Source organism: Acomys minous, assembly GCF_964271855.1.
Source record: "Acomys minous genome assembly, chromosome: 7".
Lineage (NCBI taxonomy): Eukaryota > Metazoa > Chordata > Mammalia > Rodentia > Muridae > Acomys > Acomys minous.
The window spans coordinates 75196981-75217220 of record NC_140488.1 but is presented as its reverse complement, the minus strand read 5'-3'; the positions used below and the strand labels follow the sequence as shown (position 1 = coordinate 75217220).

At 46.3% G+C, this 20240-nt stretch overlaps 1 protein-coding gene across 8 annotated transcripts in view; it reads left to right on the top strand.

Moving 5' to 3' along the window:
• Positions 1 to 19082, top strand: part of DLG3 (discs large MAGUK scaffold protein 3) — a 54374-nt gene extending 35292 nt beyond the window's left edge. For 4 of the 8 annotated variants that reach the window (XM_084788816.1, XM_084788817.1, XM_084788822.1 and 1 more), the window contains 10 exons: positions 6662 to 6838; positions 7305 to 7380; positions 8165 to 8264; positions 11739 to 11780; positions 12972 to 13022; positions 13582 to 13683; positions 14320 to 14492; positions 15383 to 15492; positions 15798 to 15889; positions 16884 to 19082. In XM_084788816.1, the coding sequence (XP_084644942.1) occupies positions 6662 to 6838; positions 7305 to 7380; positions 8165 to 8264; positions 11739 to 11780; positions 12972 to 13022; positions 13582 to 13683; positions 14320 to 14492; positions 15383 to 15492; positions 15798 to 15889; positions 16884 to 16990 (1030 nt within the window). In that variant the 3' untranslated portion in view covers positions 16991 to 19082. Of the gene's footprint in view, positions 1 to 6661; positions 6839 to 7304; positions 7381 to 8164; positions 8265 to 10053; positions 10100 to 11738; positions 11781 to 12971; positions 13023 to 13581; positions 13684 to 14319; positions 14493 to 15382; positions 15493 to 15797; positions 15890 to 16883 lie in introns of all 8 variants that reach the window. The other 4 variants (XM_084788818.1, XM_084788820.1, XM_084788819.1 and 1 more) reach the window with 2 other exon arrangements.
• Positions 19083 to 20240: the final 1158 nt, after the last annotated feature.

Below are 20240 nucleotides of genomic sequence, written 5' to 3'. Positions count from 1 at the left end.
GTCAGTGCTACCAGTGGCTGCTGATACTGCCCATTTCCAAGCACCAGTGCTAATAGTCTTTCCATCCATCCTATCATCTGCAGAGCCTGTGAGCCCTGCATGGTCTCTTATTGTATGTTGTTGGTCCTTGAATGTCCCTTAAGATTCATGGTTGCCCTTTTGGGCCTGGCACTTTTACATACACTAGAGATGAAGTCCCTAACCTGTTCCTTTTTTAAAAGGTGAATCAAGATGCCTGACTCTGTTAGCCACATTTTGTTGCTACCCTTAGGATCTACACCCTCTGTCCCCTGAAAATTTGGCTTTGGAGTTTTAGGATGTTCTTGGAAGCTCTAGAAACTTTAATTTTCTACCAAAGTCAAGAGCTGATGTGTAACTGCTACTTTATGGTTTTCTGTGCTCCTGTTAGGCCAACTAGGCAATAGATATTATAAACTCCCTTTATCTGACACTTTAGTGATGCCCCAGACCTCAGCCTCAATGAAAGTGAAACACAGCAGAACGCTGAGTGACGATAACTTGAGAGTGTTCTCTGGGATAGCATGGGCTCATCCACCCGCCACAAGCACTCAGAAGGGCTTCCTTGGTGATATACTATGAAAACTCAAAAATAATCACGCAAGAATTAAATTTCAATAAATAGAAATTATAAAGGAAGCTTACTACCAAATGTCTGGAATGGATTAAGAAGGAAATTTGGAGTGTGCAGGATCACAAAGTAGGGAGAAACTTGGCCTGGGCCATGAAGAGTATGTGCAGGGGACAACATAGCCATGCAAGTCAGATGGCCGCACATAATTGTGAGCGAGTTAGTTCTGTGGAGGGAGCCCCCCGCCTTTGAGGCTGTTAGTACTAAATGTCCTTGTTTGCTGTGTGTTGGGAAACCTGCCTAACCAGTTCCCTCCAAGTATGCATTTTCATTTTATTCTGGCTTGTTAAGTTTAAGGTGCCACAGTGGCTGTGCAAGGTGCTTATAATTTCTTTGGATCTTTTATACTCAAACCTCACAATTTTCTATTTGAACTACAAAGACCTGTGCTCGGTAATCTGTTTGCTTAGAGCTGATTATGGCCTTCTTTCCCTTCTCTTTGAGAGGGGTCAGCCAAGATGAAATTGTCCAAGTCCCCCAGAAGGTATGCATTACCCTGTGGATGGGCACATGCAGGATCTCGCTGAAGATACTTAAAAACTCACTTCTTTGCAATATAGCTTCTAAGACCTTTGGAAACATTGTCTCCTTAGAGAAGCAGGCAGTGGCCTTCAGGGCTGGTATGCTGAAGAACAGTCTTGGACTTGACCCTTTAGACTCCTTGGTCTATCCCACTTTGTGCTGATGGAACAGCACTGACAGCTTCTTTGTTGTGTGTAGTTACTTTCCCAGGCCTCATTTAAACGATTCAATATTTTTCTGGTTTGACCTTGGTGATTGACAAGTTGTAGGGGTACCCAAGATCTGCCTCTTATTGTGGCTTCTTAGATACACAACCTTGGCTGAAAGGCTGGGAAGTTGCTTTCAGCTGTGTACCCAGAGGACTGTGCCTATGCGCTCAGGGGTGGAAATCTTTCTGGAAGTTTTGGCCTTTCATGACAGTGTTTCTGTGACCTCAGTGGCCCCTTAACCTTAACTTCATAAAATTCTTTCTGTTCAGCTAACAAGATGGCTCAGTGGGTAAAGGTGTAGAATCCTGATAACCTGCCTTTGATTGGCCTGATCCCACCTAAAGGCTGACGCAGATAACCAACTCCACCAAGTTGTCATCTGATCTCCACAATGTGCTGTGATATTCATGGCTAACAACAGCAATAGTAATAGTAAGGAGTTAAAATTTCTATTAAGATTCAGAAGAAAAGGGGATTTATCAGGCTTTAGTCTTCCAAAACACCTATCTTCAGGTAAGCTTACTTGTGTACACACACACACACACACACACACACACACACACACACACACACTGTGGCAGATCATTTTATTATATCTTTTTTAGGTGTGCGAGGACAAAGGTTTGGCTTTCTTCCCCCCCCCCCTTCTTTTTCTTTCCTTCTCTTTGAATCAGAGATTGAAGTGGTTCTGTCTCATTTGAGCCTTGCATGTAGTAAATTTTAATTCTGGGACAGTGATTCAGAGGGCTATTATCTACCTTAACTTCCTTAGGCTAAATGTGGAGAGGGGGGAACTATGAGAGTCTTGGAGGAAGGAGGTGCTTAGAATAAAAGGCCGAGGCCTGTCCCTTTATTAAAAGAGTGTAGGCTATTTGACAGACTATCATTAATAGGTCACAATTTTTTGACAATTTCACTGGTGTATGATATGAATTTTGGTCATTTTCATCTCTCTTGCCCTCTTTTGTCTCTTTTGTATGTGACCCACTGAGGTTAATTATGCCTGCTTGCATAAGCATGAATGGAGAGTTATTTATTGGAGCTTGGGAATCTTATCAGTGACTACACAATGAAGAGAATGACCCACTCTCTCACAACAACCATGGAGAGGCACACCATTTAGACTTAAAAAAATTAAGTTCATGAGTGTTTTGCCTGCATGTATGTATGTGCTCCATGTGTGTGCCTGGTACCTGTGGAGGTCAGAAGAGAGGGTCAGGTCCCCTGGAACTGGATTATGAATGGCTGGGAGCCACCATGAAGAGGCTAGGAACTGAACCTGGCTGCTCTGCAAGAACAAGCGTTGTTACCTTTTGAGCGATGTTTCCAGACCCTAGTATGCTTTTAGAGATCTTAGGAGATACATCTCTTAAAGGTCTAATTTATAGGCGGTTTTTGGCTACATGAAATGTGCCATGTGAGATAGACTTGAATACCCTGCTTGTTCTCCTTGTTGGGTTCATTTCCACATGAAAGCATAACCTGATGATAATGAGAAAGTCAAGGCAATGAAGTGGTTTACACAGGCCTATTAAATGAATGCCACACTCCCCAGCTGGATGATCCAGCTGCTGCTCTCTGTGACCCAGTCAGATAAGGATGTAGTGATGAGCCTGCCCACACCTATTGTTCCTTCCAGGCCTTTGCTTAGTCTAGATAGGAAGACTATTCTCTCCCTATCTTTACCTTTGGAAATCTTGAACCTTTATTGATACCCTGTTCAAAAATCAGTACCTTCTTAGTACTCACTGGGGATGACGTAGGCTTTGTTCTGTGCTTCTTGCTGCCTCATACTCAGCCTACTGCGCCTTTCTACAAGAGGTCAAGCTCTGCTAGGCCATTCAGTTAAGATTATTAAAGATTAATTAACTTTCTATCAATCAAAACTGCAAATAGGAAAAAAACCTCAGCACATTCTTTTGTATGTCTCATTTAACACAGTACCTGCAGAAAGAATGTTCTGAATATATTTAATGAAGGAACAATATTTTCTAGACATAGCTATATGGCAAATTAGGGTGTATATTTTTAAAGACACCTGGCTATGACTTAGACCTGATGACATTTTTTGACATTTAAGGGCCCTGGTCTGATAATTGCCCACCACACAGTGCTGAATGATGTCCTATGTATTTCTGGGTCTGGCCTTCACCTAGGAGGACATATTTTAGTTCTCAGCATAACAAAATTTCAGCAGAAAAAAAGGAGTAGATTTAGAGGAAAAACTCGTATGGGCTTTGAAAGCAGACCAAAATCAAGACAAAGGATGGAATTGTTGAAGGAAAGACCCAGACTCATTAAGTGCTAGAGCTAGAAAGAAGCTTCATGAATGTCTAAGAAATTTCCTCTTTTAGACAGGAAAATGGGCAAAGTGAACTTAGAGGCCCCAATGTTCTGCTGAGTTCTTTTTCTATTAGCAACCCTGATTGATAGTAAAGGAAATTCTTAATTCATCTTTTGGGTTCATAACTGCACATATTAGTTCAGAATTTCAATCTGAGATATCAGCCAGGCGTGGTGGCGCATGCCTTTAATCCCAGTACTCGGGAGGCAGAGGCAGAAGCAGGCGGATCGCTGTGAGTTCGAGGCCAGCCTGGTCTACAGAGTGAGCCTAGGATAGCCAAAGCTACACAGAGAAACCCTGTCTCAAAAACAAACAAACAAAAAAATCAAACTGAGATATCATATTTCTGTGTCCTTAGCAAAGTCATAGCTTAGAAGCATTGTCCATCCCTTTCTTTGATATAGCCTTGTTCATCATTCATAAAGATGCCAAATGGAACAGGTGCCACTTTTCATAGGAATTTGGAGCTATGTAACTTTTTGGCCTGTTTGCCAGGGAATGTAGAGACACTCCTGAAGTAAAGGTTCAAGCCTGTACTTAGTGGAGCTGTTTCTCAGTCTCTTCTTTAATCGACTTTCATTTTTGGAAATTGTAAAAGGAACACATGCTGTGATTACAAAACAAAGTGAACAGCACAGCTCTTAATGTGCATCGATAAGTACTGGCTTTCTTGCTGGCTTGCATCTGTGTTTGTTCCAACTTGACTTGTGTGTGTTTAATATTGTACAGCACCTGAGCTTATCACAGAAGTAGATGCTATATAAGTTTTAGTCAAACTTTCAGATGTTTTAAAATGACAAATTATTGGATTCTTGGCATCTAGAAAACACATCTGTATTAACTTTCTCCTATGTTCCTGGCTTGCTATTGTCACCAAAGGTCAAGCCAAGTTCTTTGGTGCTAAAATATACCGTGAGTTTCTCTCCACTCAACTTGGCCTTCTTGCCTTTTATACACACACCCTAATATACCTCAGTTCTTCTGTTTGCCTTTAGTTTTGTTTTCAGTTTTTGAGACAAGATCTGACTGGTTGTCTTAGTTACTTTTTTATTACTGTGACAAAACATCATGACCAAGGCAACTAAAAAAAGAAAACATGTAATTGCGGATTTGCTTCCTGTTTCAGAGGCTTAGTCCACGGCTGTCATGGTGGGGAGCATGGCAGCAGAAAGGCAGGCATGGCGCTGAGGCGGTAGCTAAGAGCTCACATGTGATCAACGAAGAGCAGGCAGAGAGAACTAACTGGGAATGGCCGTGGGCTTTGGAAATCTCATAGTTCACCACCCCAGTGACACGCCTCCTCCCACAAGGCCACACCCTCTGCCCTTCCCAAACAGTTCTATCAAGTGAACCAAGCATTAAAATATAGGAGCCTATAGGGACCTTTCTCATCGAAACCATCACACTATGTATGCCATGCTCATGATCTTTCGGCCTTAGTCTCTCTAATGCTATAATTACCAGCCTGTGCCACTATAATCAATTCCTGATTCATTTTGGCATCTTTCTGTTTCCCTCTCCAAACTTCCAAACTAATGTGTGCTTAATGCAAATTCTGTCCTTCTACTTCAGTTTTGAAGCTCACAATGCCATTGTGTATTGCTCATCAGTTAGAATTACGTTGCTCCAGCTTGTTGGTCTTTGTAGACTAGCTGACAGATGCCCGCCTTGCTTTAAGTTTCATGGAACTCAATTCATTTCAAATGCACTGATCCTGTCTCATAGAGCTCGGAAAAGACCTTGTAGACCAAATGCCCTATCTGCTGGCCTCTGCCCTGCCCTTATTTCTTGGAGTGTATGCATTGCAAATGAAAGGGCTTTTGTTATAGTTTAGATATTGTCTTGACACCAAGTCTCGAGAGGGCTCTGTCTCTACAGCTTACCTTTCATCTGGGCTTGTACGCATGGAGATATGGTGTGTTGGACTTGTAGCTGCCAGCTGAGTAAGGCAACTGGGATGAAAGTCAAGTTTTAGCATAGGTGCTGGACAGTCCCCTGGCCTGTGTACACTGTTAAAGAAGAACAAGAAAGCCAGACATGGTGGCACACACCTTTAATCCCAGCACTGGGAAGTGGGGCAGGTAGATGTCTATGAGTTCGAGGCCAGCCTGGTCTACAGAGTGAGTTCCAGGACAGCCAAGGCTACACAGAGAAACCCTGTCTTGAAAAACAAAACAAGTGGGTGGCGGGTGAAGTGGAGAGGTGGTTCGGAAGTTAAGAGCACTGACTGCACTTTCAGAGGACCTGAGTTTGATTCCCAGCACCCAAGGCGGGCAGCTCACAACCACCTGTTTCTGCACTCCAGGAGATCCTACACCCTCTTTTGGCCTCTATGGGAGTCAGCACTTATATTACATACCCTCCACACACATACACAGAAATAAAAATAAAATTTTTGAAAAGAAGTACATGAAGAAGATAGAGTACACTTTGTGGGTAGAAAAATAAATAAATAAACCATGTTACCGAAGTCCCCTATTTGTGCGGACTCCACACACTTAGTTACATAGATGGGGTGATTAGATTTTTATTCCGGTGTGCTTGTTCCCTGAGGCTCTGATGGTACATGGTAGACTAGTTTTACCAGGACCTGAACTTTGGAGCTTTGTTTTATATTTGCTCCCAAATCTTCTCCTCTTACGTCTTACTGCGTTTGCAGGTGGAGAGTAGGCAGCTGACAGGGCTCTGCGTTTGGCTGCTACTGTATGTCAGGAAGCTGGGAGGAGATGGGATTTATGAAAGAATTTCCCCCCTGTGCTCCTTGGGGAATAGGAGGTACATATTTACTAACTGGGGCCTAGAAGGAGGTACCATCTCACAGAACCTCTTCCTGTGTGCAGTGCTAGTGGGCTGGCTTTCTTTTGCTATCCTGCCTGGCTGCCAGTCTCCCAGAATTCAGGAGTGAGATGTTCACTTCACTTTTCATATGTGTTTCAGGGCCCTGTTTGATTACGATCGGACTCGTGACAGCTGCCTACCAAGCCAGGGACTCAGTTTCTCTTATGGTGACATTCTGCACGTCATTAACGCCTCTGATGATGAGTGGTGGCAAGCAAGGCTGGTGACTCCACATGGAGAGAGTGAACAGATTGGTGTAATCCCTAGTAAAAAGAGGTGAGCCACCAGGGTTTTTAGCAAGGTTTTTCCTGACTTTGTTTTTTAGTTCTCTGTCTGTCTGTCTGTCTGTCTCTTCCCCCGCCTCTCCCCCTTTCTTTCTCTCTCCCTCTCACCTTCTCCACCTTCTGGTTTTTTTGTTTTGTGAGGCTGCCTCACTCTGTAGCACAGGCTAGCCTATACTCTCCTATGTAGCCTTGGCTGGCCTCAACCTTGCTGAAGTCCTACTGCCTCTGCCTCCTGAATGCTAGGAATCATTCACGCTTTAGCACAGCAGTTTTGGTGTTTGTCTTTGCTTGCCTGTCATACTTGAGAGCAGTGTGTATGCCTTGTTGGGCCTTTTGCAAAAGAGTTAATATTTGGGATGTGGTACTCACTGAATGAGCGAATGTGGTGGTTGTGCCTGTCACAGCCCATTGCTGAGACCTTGTGCTGGCAGTAACTAGACTTCCTGACTCCCAAACAGGGTTGAAAAGAAAGAGCGAGCTCGATTGAAAACTGTGAAGTTTCATGCAAGGACAGGGATGATTGAGTCTAACCGGGTAAGTGGAGACCCCCTCCCTCCCAAGGCACTCAGCCAGGGTGTGAAGACGGGGTGAGAAGCCTGGACTTTGGTCTGATGTACAGGAGAAGTGGGAAGCATGAAAGGCTGTCTGTTATTCAGGGCTCTGTCCTGCTAGGAGATTGCCTGCTTTCTTAGCAAGCTGCGGGAGTGCTGAAAGCCCACAGTTAATGTGTGGCCCTGCTGTTGGGTGACTGGCTCTGGAAGAGGTGGAGCCAGCTGACTTGGTGGGGAAGATGAAAACACTCCTGGTTGTCTCCTGGCAGCAGACCCTATCAGAGTTCTGGAGACCCTGAGCAGAACCTGTTATTATCATCTTGCCAAGAAGGACAGCCCCAGACTTTCTACTTGCCTTCAGACAGCATAGGGCCAGCCGATTCTCCCATCACTCATTTTCTTTTATGAGCTTTGCAGCAAAGGCCAAAGAACTTGTGAAGGAATAGAGGGAAGAGAGGCATGGAGGCCTGTGTATCAGTGGTACCTTAGAGCTGAATCTAGGAAGCAACAGTGATTTTTATTCTGGAGGAAGGCCAGTGAGTGATGCTGGACTGAGTAGAGCATCTAACATCCCTACCACATTTTCATGTAAACATAATTTTCCTCCTAACATCAACTTTCATTTAATCTCATAGCCTCCATTTGTGGAAGATGATCTTTTATTTAGCTCATCATTGTCTCCATTTTAGTTTTTCTTGCATGCTTTAAAACCCATTGTTGTTTTTTTTCTTCTGTCCTTCCCCCTCCATCTTCATGTTCTTTCACAGTCGATCAAAACGAAACGTAAAAAGAGTTTTCGCCTCTCTCGAAAGTTTCCATTTTACAAGAGCAAAGAAAACATGGCCCAGGAGAACAGCATACAGGAACGTAAGTAGCAGCAGAGTGGAGAGAGCAGACTATTTGCAGCCCTGTCTTCTCATCCTCAGTTGCCCCTTCCCTTAGAAGGAGTTGGTGGCCACCCAAGCACTTGTCTGCATGCACCTGCTTATTTGTAGTCAGGGTAGATCCTGGCCTGCACAGGGAGATGCTGGGCCTTATTTGTCCAGCTCCTCATTCAGATTGAGTGTTGGAGGCTCTGAGGATGGCCCAGGCACCTATGCTGGAACTGTGAGACAGAACTGTGCCGTTGTGATAAGGAATGGTTTTCAGCTAGTGTCAGCGTTAGGAAATGGTTTTTCAAGAAAATAAGACCAAGGACCAAGTGTTGCTCTCCTAGCTCCCGCCTCTTGTGTTTTCTTTCCCTTAATTTCATTCATGTATGTTAAGAGAAGAGCCTGCCCCTCCCTAGACCCTTAAAATTGGAGGCTGCTTCTGCAATGCACATGTGTGTAAGCACACAGGGTACCTACATGCCTCACAGCAGGCTTCCTTTTATGTCAGGGTACATGCAAGGCCTGTTACCATGAGAAAACCTTCCTGCTCATATGAGGTTGTGTGGACACAGTGTTGCTCAGCATTATCTAAACAAAGATTTGTTGAGAAACACAAAGCTGATTTGGTAGAGCAGGCTACGACACTGGGCTGCATTAGGAGCCAATTCAATCCTGCTAAATCATCTTACTCCATCACATGCCTCCGAAACTAGTTGCTCTGACAATAACCTTAAACACCAGGTCAGTTTGTACAGTAGGTTCTCATCCATGTCATTGTGAAGTTGTAAATGTCTCTCATTTACCAGTCACTCCTCCATCTTTCATGGAGCAATCTTGTCATCCAGAGCTGTGGGGTCTGACAGGAGACTGACTAGTTCTGGTAGAAAAGGACCCCAAATAGGCCCACCTGGTTCATGATCATGCTGTGTGTGGGTTGTGGCCACCTGGGGTAACCCTGACAGAATGAGGTGTCTTCATCCAGATAAAAACTAGGGCTTACTGTCCTGGGCTTGCTGGGTGACAGGGTAGAGAGGAGGGTGACTCTGCTTGTGAGCAGTGGGAGCCTTAGATGAAGATCTGCGATAATGTTGCTACAGTTTACCAGATAAGCCGAGACCCTCCTCATGGAGCCCAGCCTGGGGCCTGTCACTGTTCAATGACCTAGTCAGTTAGGAGCGTCTTTTGGCCAACAAGGTTGCAACTACCTGGTGCCTGTTCTCCAGAAACCAAGCTTAGGTAGGGAAGCTCTGGATCCCATACCACAGACACCACAGAGAATTTGCTTTGAGGGGCTTGGACAGGCTGACCTAGTGTGGGGGAAAGCTTCCAGGGTGATGATACTTCTGTCTGCACACTTGGCTTATAGACATGTCTCTTTCATGCACCGATGGGAGATATGTTACAGGGGTAAAGCAGTGACTTGGGCTCTACAATTACACATGTGGTCAAAGAAGGTACTTTTAAGCCTTGGAGTGTTGCCTATCATGCGCTATGGGTACTACTACAGCCGGGCTACTCCAAGGCCTTCTGGCCAAAAGCTGGATAGCATCAGGGCCAGACATCTTACCTGATGGGATATTATTTCTTCAGCAGATGTCTTCACCTCACTGTGGTTCTAAGTCTTCATGGGACCTTATATTCCTATCACTAATGCTCAACTGCCTCTGTATTCTTTCTTCCCTTCGTTGTTTTTCTCTGTTTTTTTCTCTTTTCCCTGGTTTTCTCCTTTCCTCCCCTCCCTCCCCTTCCCTTTCCCTTTCTGTCCGTGCTGTCTGTGAAATCAGGACTTCCCTGGGTTAAGTGACGATTATTATGGAGCAAAGAACCTGAGTAAGTCAAACCTACACACCATTAACTGTATTTGTGGCATGAATGGAGATCGTGGGGTGCGGGGGTGTAGGGGACATGGGTGAAAGAGAAGGGGGAGGGAGGGCAATGTTTTCCAGACCCTTTCCCATGGCTGGAGGAAATGTGTATGGCTCCAAATGGTCCCTGGTATTCTAACAAATCTCTAGCATTCCTGTGTATGCTTTCTTTCTACACCTCTGAGTGGTAGGCTATGAGCTTACTGGCTCCACAGAAGTGAGGTGGGTCTAAGCATATGGTCGGGGTGAGTGCTCAGCTGATGCCTAGCTTCCTGCAGAGGGTGGAAACCTGCTGGTTTGATCTCTTCCGAGTAACCCTGCATCAAAGAGTTGAGCTTGAGATCTGCAGCTTTTCTAGTCCTTCTCACTGGGGACAGGATGAACCCCACATCTGAGCTGTCCCAGGACTTACAAGGCCAGCTGTCCATAGAGCATCTCTAAGAAGCCAAGGTGGCCTGGTGGGGCTATCTATACCACCTTAGGGCCACATAGAGTTAGTGATTTTACCTCAGAAAAGCTCTGACTGACATTGCCATTCTGAAATACTGTCCAGAGAGGGAAGGACCTAGATGAAGGTTCCTTAGCAGCCATCCTTGCTCACTGCACATATCCAGAGTACAGCCTGACAGGTGGGCTCCATCCATATACATTTCTCCTCCATAAAGGATAAAGGTGGAAGGGTTAGGGGCTCTCCTTGGTATTCAGGGGCTAGCCATGTGTAACAGACAACTCAGCAAGTCCTCGGGGGAGGTGGGCACAGCATATCACGGTCCTGGCTGAAACGAGCAGCATCTCTCCATGGTTCAGTGTGTCTGTGTCTCATCTCCATTTGCCTGCTGTTCTTTCAAGAAGACTGCCGTGTCTGCCTCCTGTGAATGTAGCTCTTTGCTTGATCTTTCTCCACCCACACTCCAAGATGGGCAGGTCCCAACTGTCTGTGATGGGAGGGGTGGCTTGTTTTCTAGATAGTCTTACCAGCTTGTTGTTTCTGTGTATTTGACATGAGTCTTGTGGTGGATTGTGGTGCATCCACTTCACTGCTGAAGCCAAGCTTTCCTCAGCATTCGTAGGAGGAGGGCTACAGGTCTCACCGAGGGTCAGAGTAGTGTTCCTGGTGACTGTTCCATCCATCCAGTGATGAGCCTCGAAGTTGGAAAGTGTCACACAATTCTGTACCTTTGGTGGCTTTGTCTTGGGAGAAAATGTGTGAGCAGGAGCATGCCTGGGCTTTTTTCTTTCACTGTCCCTATTTCTTTTCTGCCCATTAGCCTTAGGAGAAGGGCTCTGAGGCAGGATTTGGAAACCATCCAAATCAGCTGGCTTGGTTCAGGTGGAAAAAAATTGCTATGAAAGGAAATAGGGCTTCTAGTGACTATGGAGGAACTTGGCAAACTGAATGGGCTCTGGGGACATGGAGGATGTGGCCAGAACATCAGGATTGGAGCTGTGCTTCCCAGTTGGAGGTGGCCTGGATGTGGCAGGCTTCCTGTGGCCTGACTTGGTTGGCAGCTCAGTGTCTCACTCCTGGCACATTTGAGTTTGTGCTGCATGTGACCTCTCAGTGGTGTGTTCTGAATTGGAGTCTCTTTCTTGTTGGCTTGCAGAGGGAGTGACCTCCAACACCAGTGACAGCGAAAGCAGTTCCAGTAAGTGTGTGTCATGCCCCCGTGTCCTGTAGCTCCCCCATGTCTCCCAGCCACCATCATTCCAGTGTTGCTCCGCTACCATCCCCGCTCAGAGGCTGCTGCTCCTTTTAGCCATGTACACTTTGAGCCCCTAGAGATGCTGTGGCCAGTTTGTTCACCTCATGGGGATACCATTTGCAGATTAGAGAGAGAATAAGTTCCGGTAGCTCTGGGGTACTAGGGGGGGGTAAACTGCCAGTGATCAGGTCCCTGCCATGGGCATGTAGGCTGCTGAGACTGCCAGCTTTACAGATTTGCTCAGAGACCAAAATTAAAATGGCTTCTGGCTTCCATCTGCCTTTCTGGACTCGTAGGACCACCTTAACCTCTGGCTGGGTTACATAGTCAGAAAGGAAATTGCCAAAATGCCTTGGGAGCACTATGACAACAGCATTGAAGCCATGGCTCAAACCTCACAAGCTTTGGGGACACTGGCCGTTGAGGAACCACAGTGACTTGAGGTCTTAAAAACTCCACCCAGGAGTCCTAGGGTCAGAAGCAGCTCTGTAGCAAGTGTCCTGTGGCTCTCCCTGCAGGTGTTACTGCCTTCCCCAGTACTGCTGTCAGCTAGTTTGGGAACGGTAGGCACCCAGTACCAAGTGTCTTGGTGACTGTTTTAGGAAGACCTCATCATTGCTAGGTTGTATGGGGGTTCACCATGAGCAGAGAACTGGCTCAGTATTGCTCTTAAAGGGTACTAGGACCTTAGCTCAGATGTGTACCACTTTCTAGATGCTTCTTAGAGATGTGAGGTTAGTAAATAGGTAGACCATTAAAGGGGCAACATTAGGCCACAGCTTTGGGGATTGGGCTAACTGTCTGGACTTAGGTAAAGTGATTCTGGGAAGTATGTTTCAACCACTGTGATTGTCTTCAGAACAAGGGGGCTACTGAACATAACCAACTATCACCTATAAGAAGTAGTTCCCTAGAGCTTGGGGTGGTTTAGTGGAGACTTCTTGGCTTCTGTGCCTTGGCCCATAATTGGGCAATATTTCACTGAATGAAAACAGCCCAGCCCAAGGCTGCTGAATGGCTCCTTAGCCTTCTTGCCAACAGAAAGTGAGACTGTTTTGTGGTGGGTGTGGGGTGTGGTGAATGCTGTACACAGTCATCAGATCATAAAGTGCTAATGTATTTCCCTTTTTGCAGAAGGACAAGAGGATGCTATTTTGTCATATGAGCCAGTGACACGACAAGAAAGTAAGCCCCCCTCTGAGAGTCTTGCCTTTGTGCCAGTCTCCCGGTCATGGGGCTTAGTCCAGAGGGTAGCTTGGGGGCTGGGGAGGAGGAGGCTTGGCACATCTAGCCCTTGGCTTCTCCTTAGCACCACTGGGTGGATGCCACGTTCCACATACCTCTTATGATACTTTTGCCCACTGCTAGGATGCCTTCCAAAGGGCGGGTGGATTTCTGAGGAGAGTGTGGGGAGGTCTGTTTTAGCAGAGGCAGCTGTTGCTATAGAGGTGGAGGGCCTGTATCCTCTGGGCATCTGCTTTGCAAGAATTTTGCTCAGCAACTAGGGTCTGTGTGGAAATTGCTCCTGAATCTGTTGGAAAGGGAGGTGCTTCTGATTGTAGACTTGCCTGAGACTTAAGATTGTCAAATTCGAAGGCTCTTTGAAGTTTTTATAATTAGAGTGCAGAGACTAACCATAGTTGCTTCACCTTGTCTGAGTGGTGGCACAGAGCCTCTCTATTCCGAGGCGGGGCAGGCTGCCCTGTGGGGCCTCTGTTCATTGCCTTGTGTCATCCCTCCCCAGTTCACTACGCCAGGCCTGTGATCATCTTGGGCCCAATGAAGGACAGAGTCAATGATGACCTGATCTCTGAGTTCCCGCATAAGTTTGGATCCTGCGTGCCACGTAAGAGCCCAGCAGACCTAGAGGAGTGAGGTTTGGTACTCTGGGATGTGCGTACTTTTAAGGAAAGGGTCTAGGATCAAGGCCTTTTGGGAACTCTTGGAAGAGAGTAGGTAGCAACAGATGCCCCCAGAGTAGGTGAGATCAGGTAGGATTGACATCCTACTTGGCTGCTTTGCCTGATGGTACTGGTAAAAGTTTGGGTGGTGGTAGTCAAGATTGATTTTACAAATGGGGAGGCCATCACTGTTTTGTTTTTTTGTTTCCTTGTGGTGTTGGGGATTAAACCCAGGTGCCGATACACAAAGTGGTTTGAGGAATCATTTTTTGCGTTTCCTAACTTCCATGCCAAGTTTAGCGCCCTCTACCAGGCTCAAGAAGCCCTACCTTTTTGGTCCACATTACCCTCAAGCACCCTGTGTATAATATCTGGAGTGTGGAGAAGAAATAGGCCAGACAAAATTCTTTACAAATGCTTTTTCTCATTCATCTGGAAAAAAAAATCAAACAAACCTGGAGTAGCCTTGTGTCCTTCCTGTGAGAAAGGATGAAGTGGGCTTTTATAGCCTAGATATTGCCTATGCGGCATACAATATTTCCTTTCTTCTTTTTCTTTCCTTCCTTCCTTCCTTCCTTCAGATACCACCCGGCCCCGGCGTGATAACGAAGTTGATGGACAGGACTACCACTTTGTGGTTTCCCGGGAACAGATGGAGAAGGATATTCAGGACAACAAGTTCATTGAGGCAGGCCAGTTCAACGATAATCTCTATGGGACCAGCATCCAGTCAGTGCGGGCAGTTGCAGAGAGGGTAAGCAGAGAGGAGATGGTACGGCTATCCTTGAGACACGGAGAAGACAAATGCTTAGGCCTGGCATCCACTTGCATTCACATCTTTCCCACACTGCTGACCAATGCTGTAGTGTCTCTCCATGTGCTGAGCCAACAGCCATGGCATATGTCTCTGTTGTGCAACTTAAATTGGAGCATCAGCCACTAGGGAGTAAGACCCCTAGGGAGCAGTGACCTCTTCCTCGTCTGGGTTATAGAGGCTGTGTTCATCAGATTTCTTGTCACTGTGACAAAACAACTTCAAGGAAAGATGGATTTGGGCTTATGGCTTCAGAGTTTGAACCTGCTTATCTGCTTAGAAGGAAGCAAAGAGAATCTCATGCTTGGGGAACTTTTCTTATTTTTCTCCTTTCTGTTTCATCTGGGTTTTCCAAGGCCATGAGATGGTGCTCCCTGTATTCAGGCAGTTCTTTCCCCTTAGTTAACTCTTTCTGGGAAGGCCCTCACAGGCATAGCAGAGAACTTCACTAATCTTAAGGTACTTCTTCTTTAATGTTTATTTTTATTTCATGTGTTTTGGTGTTTTTCCTGTATGTCTGTCTGTCTGAGGGTGTCATAGCCGCTGGAATTGAAGTTACAGACAGTTGTGAGTTGCCACATGGGTGCTGGGGAGTTGAACCTCGGTTCTCTGGAAGAACAGCCAATGATCTTTACCACTGAGCCATAATCCCATCTCTAGCAATCAAGATGAGCTATCACAGAAACAAGAAGTAGGCCCGGGAACTTCTCGGGCCTCTAGGGTTTGTGTGCCTGGGTTCCCCTCAGGCTGATGTTTGGAATGCCACTGGCTTTCTTGGTGAGGAGCTGGAGCCAGGGCCTGGATGAGCTGATACAGGTCTGCTTTTTCAGGGCAAGCACTGCATCTTAGATGTCTCCGGCAACGCTATAAAGAGACTGCAGCAAGCACAACTTTACCCCATTGCCATTTTCATCAAGCCCAAGTCCATTGAAGCACTTATGTAAGTGTCTATGGGGCTCAGATGACCATGGGGAGGAAATAAAATAAATGTGTTGGCCAGGGGTAGGACTAGAGAAAGCCCGAAACCAACCCTGAGTACCTGCTCTTCTTCCTGTTTGGGGGTCTGGGTGTGCTCTTCCCTCCCACATGGGCTTTTAAGACTTAGAGGTTTTGAGGAGGGAGTTAGCCATGAGCTACTCTAAGGTGGCTGGCTAGCAGATTTTTCAGGAAACCTAGAGCATTCTGTTGTGTTAGTTAAAACATAGGCTCTCCTTTGGAAATGTGTTGCTTCTGTGTCTTTGGCAGGGAAATGAACCGACGGCAGACATATGAACAAGCAAATAAGATCTATGACAAAGCCATGAAACTGGAACAAGAGTTCGGAGAGTACTTTACAGGTAAGAATCCAGGAGTCCTTGGCGCCAGCCAGATACTAGCTCAGGGAGACTTAGAGCAAAAATGCCTGGGGAGGTTTGTAGTCAGTGAGCTCAGAGCTTTCCCCAGGCACTCAGGTTTCCTGTCGGCCACCATTTGGCTAGGTTCTAGCACAAGCTGCTCCCAGGCACTGCTTCTGTTGGTTCCTTTGCTTATACTGTTTTCTTGTTCCATGAGATTACAGGTTCCATTGCCTCTTCCTTTTCCTGTTCTTCCTCCTGATTTTTTTTTTTTTGGTCTTGCATGTTTTGGTGCTGATGAATGTTTGTTGATGATTTCTTAGTGTAGTGTTTAAGTTGTCTGTCAGTTTACATGTTGTATATATGTCACTTACTTTAGAAGGCCAGTTCTAAAGGTTGGGAAAGTTCCCTTTAGAGGATATGTGCAGGCTAGTAATGAGGAAATTCACACTCATAACATTGGGTTAGCCAAGGAAGGAATTCAGATCTTTGGAGTCCCTTTTATCATCCTAATCTATGTCCTTGTTTGCTAGCTGACCACTGACACAGGAGATGTGATGGCCCCTAGGAGCTCTGCCTCTTGAGAGAAATTGTAGCTTTCTGCCCTTCCCCTGGGTAACTAGGATTTTCCAAATCTTTGAGAGAAGTTGCTTTAGAATTTAGAATTATAGGCTGCCACTCCACTTCAGACAAAAGCAATTGGAGCCTCAGTGTCTGGCATGCAGTGGGTCCTCAGTAAACATCTTTACAACACACACAGTGCCTGCTCATTGCTGTCCCTGGCAGTTGATATCCAGCCTTGGGCTCTGAGCATCTAGCCAGCTGTATACTTCTGCTCTGAACTCTGACAGTTAACTCAAGAAGCCCGACCCATGCTTCTGTGAGCGCCTATCATATCCTGGGGACATCATAGGAGGGCTGTGACTAGAGGCAGGATGCCTGGGGCTCAGGGGCAGTATTACGGACCACAGTAATTGTTTCTCTCTCTTCACTGTAGCCATTGTACAGGGTGACTCACTGGAGGAGATTTATAACAAAATCAAGCAGATCATCGAGGACCAGTCTGGGCACTACATTTGGGTCCCGTCCCCTGAAAAACTCTGAAGAATCCCCTCCAACCATTCTCTTGTGAACAGAAGAAATCAAGTCCCTCTTCCCTCCTTCCTCTTCATTCCTGTCCCCATGGGGAGAACAAATGACTACTGTTCTTGTCCCCCTTTTTAGATAATGTCAAAAATTGAGTTTTCTAGTCCTGTTCTTTTTTTAAAAGGTTTCTTTTGTTTTAGTTTATTTCTTGGGATGATGCCATCTCACTCATCATGTGACTGTGCCCATTCCTGCATGGACCTTTCCCAAGCGCTAGCACAGGTGCAAATCCATCAGAGTTGTTGTTTTCATAAACACCCAGCAGAAGCGAAGTGAAGAGAGGAGGACTGATGGAAAGACAGACTCTGGACAACTGCACAGCTTGTGAAGTGAGCGAAACAGCCCACGTGATGAGGCGCTCCTGGGCATTTCCACCCTGTAGTGCTGCCTTGCAGCTCTGAACGGTGCAACAGAACAGCGACAGAAAGTATCTTATTTATACATAGATATATATATGTAATTTATATAAAATATATAGAAATTATTATATATATATATTATACACTCTTCTATAATATATATATATATATTCACATACATTGGGACTAGAAAATCTATGGAGACGTCCATCAATGGTACTGTGTTATTAGAGAAATGCTTTAATTTTCATATTCCAATCAGATGACATCTTATGTTCCACCTGGTTGGGAAGGGGTTGACAACAATAGTAAGTGCTAAAGCAAAGCACTCACTCGAATATGGTCATTCTCTTCAGAGCGAAGGCTTTGCTCCAGGTGAGGCTGACCTGAGCGTGAGAGAGGGGCTTTGGCTAGGAGCTTGAGATTGGAGACGTGACTGAAAGCAGTTGCTGCCCCTCAGGGCAGCCATTCCTGTGCAGGAAGAGAGAATGAATGGCTAGTGATGCCCCGGATGAAATTGCCTATTGTTTTATGCCGCCTGATGTGTCTGCATGAGAGGTTTCCTTTTTGTTCATTTTTAAGCTGCTGTTAAACCAAAACCATGTTGTGCTACTGTGTCAGCCTTTTCATTATTCCAAATTTTACTTTTACTATTTAAGTGAATGCGTAGAAACCTATTTGCCAGTGTTCTAAAAGGCTTGTGAGGTTCTGAAGGAGCCAGGTCTGGGATACAGCAGGTAACTTAGGCCTGGCCATCCAGTCACCAGAGGGAAAGCAGGGGCTGGTGAGGGCAGAGAGAAGCTGGGGCTCAGAGTTACCATGCTGGACTTAGCTGGGGCTTCCTTCATGGGGCCGCTGACAGGAATAGGGAGGTGCTTGCCTTCGGGCTCCATGCTGGGATAGTGGAAGAGCACCAGGCTTGGCCAGCCATGTAGTGAGTTGGATTTGGGTTCTTTTATTTTGCAACTGCTCCATTTGCCCTACCCCAGCCCCCCTCACCAACAGCTGGTAGCTTGCTGTTTCTTCAAGAAGAAAGTAGACTTTAATGCTGTAAATTTGAGCTGTAGAGCTAAGACTCGCTTACTGGTGAGCTGTGAAATCTTGTTGCTTTTTTCCCAGAGTCTGATGGCAGCGACTGGTCCAGGTAGTTTTCCTCCCGCCGCCAGTGCAGGCAGCAGGTGTGGTCCAGGCCCTACCCCACCCCACTGTGCTCCTTTGAAGCCAACGTGCCTCCCTCCCCTCCACACTGGAGGGATGACGCAGGGGAGAACATAGAATTGCTTGGCCCTCAACTGGGTTAGGACCATTGCAGGTGACGCAGTGTTGAAGACACTTTAAAGCACTACCAGCTACATTCAGGAACTCTGTTCACAGGTATCCTACCAGCATAATGAGGCTAACTGTGACGTGTGGGGCCCAGAGTCAGGAGAAAGAACAGGCAGCAGCTTTCTCTTGGGCAGTACACTGGATTGAAGGCAAAGAGGGATAAAGCGACAGATGATTGTGACTCTCATGAGGGGGGTGAGCAGGGAGTGTTGATTCTCTGATGGTAACTGACATGTCTGAACAATGCTCAGCCCTCCCTCCCAGGGAAGAAAAGCAAAGATTCAAAGTAAGCATGATAATAGTTGGTTTACCAGTGTTCCTTCCAAGGAGACATATATTTTTTAATAAATGATAGTTGCAATGAACCATGGCTCAGAGACCTTCTTGCAGTAGTGGAGTGGGGTGGTTGGGGCCCAGCAGCAGGAAGAATAACTCAGACCACTGTTTCTTAGTGCTGGGGGAGGGGACGCAGTCATTGGGAAGGGTGTGACCCTGGGTGGTGCTGGATCCTTTGCTAAAACTAAGCTAAAAGTGTATAATGGGGCTTCCTCGCTGGCCAAGAAGCTGCCCTTCACACTATCAGCTGGATAGGGGCCTTGGTGGCAAATGCTGACACTGGATGATGCAACCGTAACAAAGATGCATGCTAGAAAAGCAAGGGCCAGCCTTGGTAGCACAGCGCTGAGAGCAATGGTAAGAGAGCAAGCTGCCTGCCTACCAGCTACCACTTTGCCACAGTGGAGGTAGGATAGGCCCAGCCTGGAGAAGGTGGTAGTCATCCTTGTGGCCCTCCAAAGCTGGGAGAAGTACTTAAAGCAATTATTTCTGACCATGGCTGATGCTGTGCAGGCAGCTCATGGGAAGAAACCTGAGGCGGTACTGCCATAATTGAGGTACAAGCCAGGCAGTGGTGGTTTAATCCCAGCACTCGGGAGGCAGAGGCAGGGGGATCACTGTGAGTTCAAGGACAGCCAAGGATAAACAGAGAAAATTGTCTTGAAAAACAAGAACAAGAACAACAACAAACAATTAAAAAAGAATGAAACCTGCACCCCTAACGTGTGTAGGCGGAGCCCCAGGAAGGATGATTGCCCTCTCCCCTTTGTGGCGTTTCATGATGTGCACAGTGCTTGCCTCCCTATATTCTCTCATTTATTAGGAGGTAGCCCAACAAAAGGGGGCTCACAAAGAGGCCCTGTGAGGTTGAGGAAATGCACTTGATGAATGCAAAGGGAATCAAGAGGTAGCTTGTAATCATACCTGAGTAACTGGGAAACACCAAAGGGAGACAGGCCTGCTGGGTAGTGGTAGCCCATGCCTTTGATCCCAGCACTCAGGAGGCAGAGGCAGGTGAATTGCTGTGAGTTCAAGGCCAGCCTGGTCTACAGAGTGAGTTAAAGGACAGCCAATGCTACCGTGTCTTGAAAAACAAAACCAACCAAACAAAAAGGGGACAGGCCCTAGAGTGTGGGGCCAGACTCCTGGCAAGGCCTTGTCTCTGCCTTAAGTCTGCTGCTGACTGC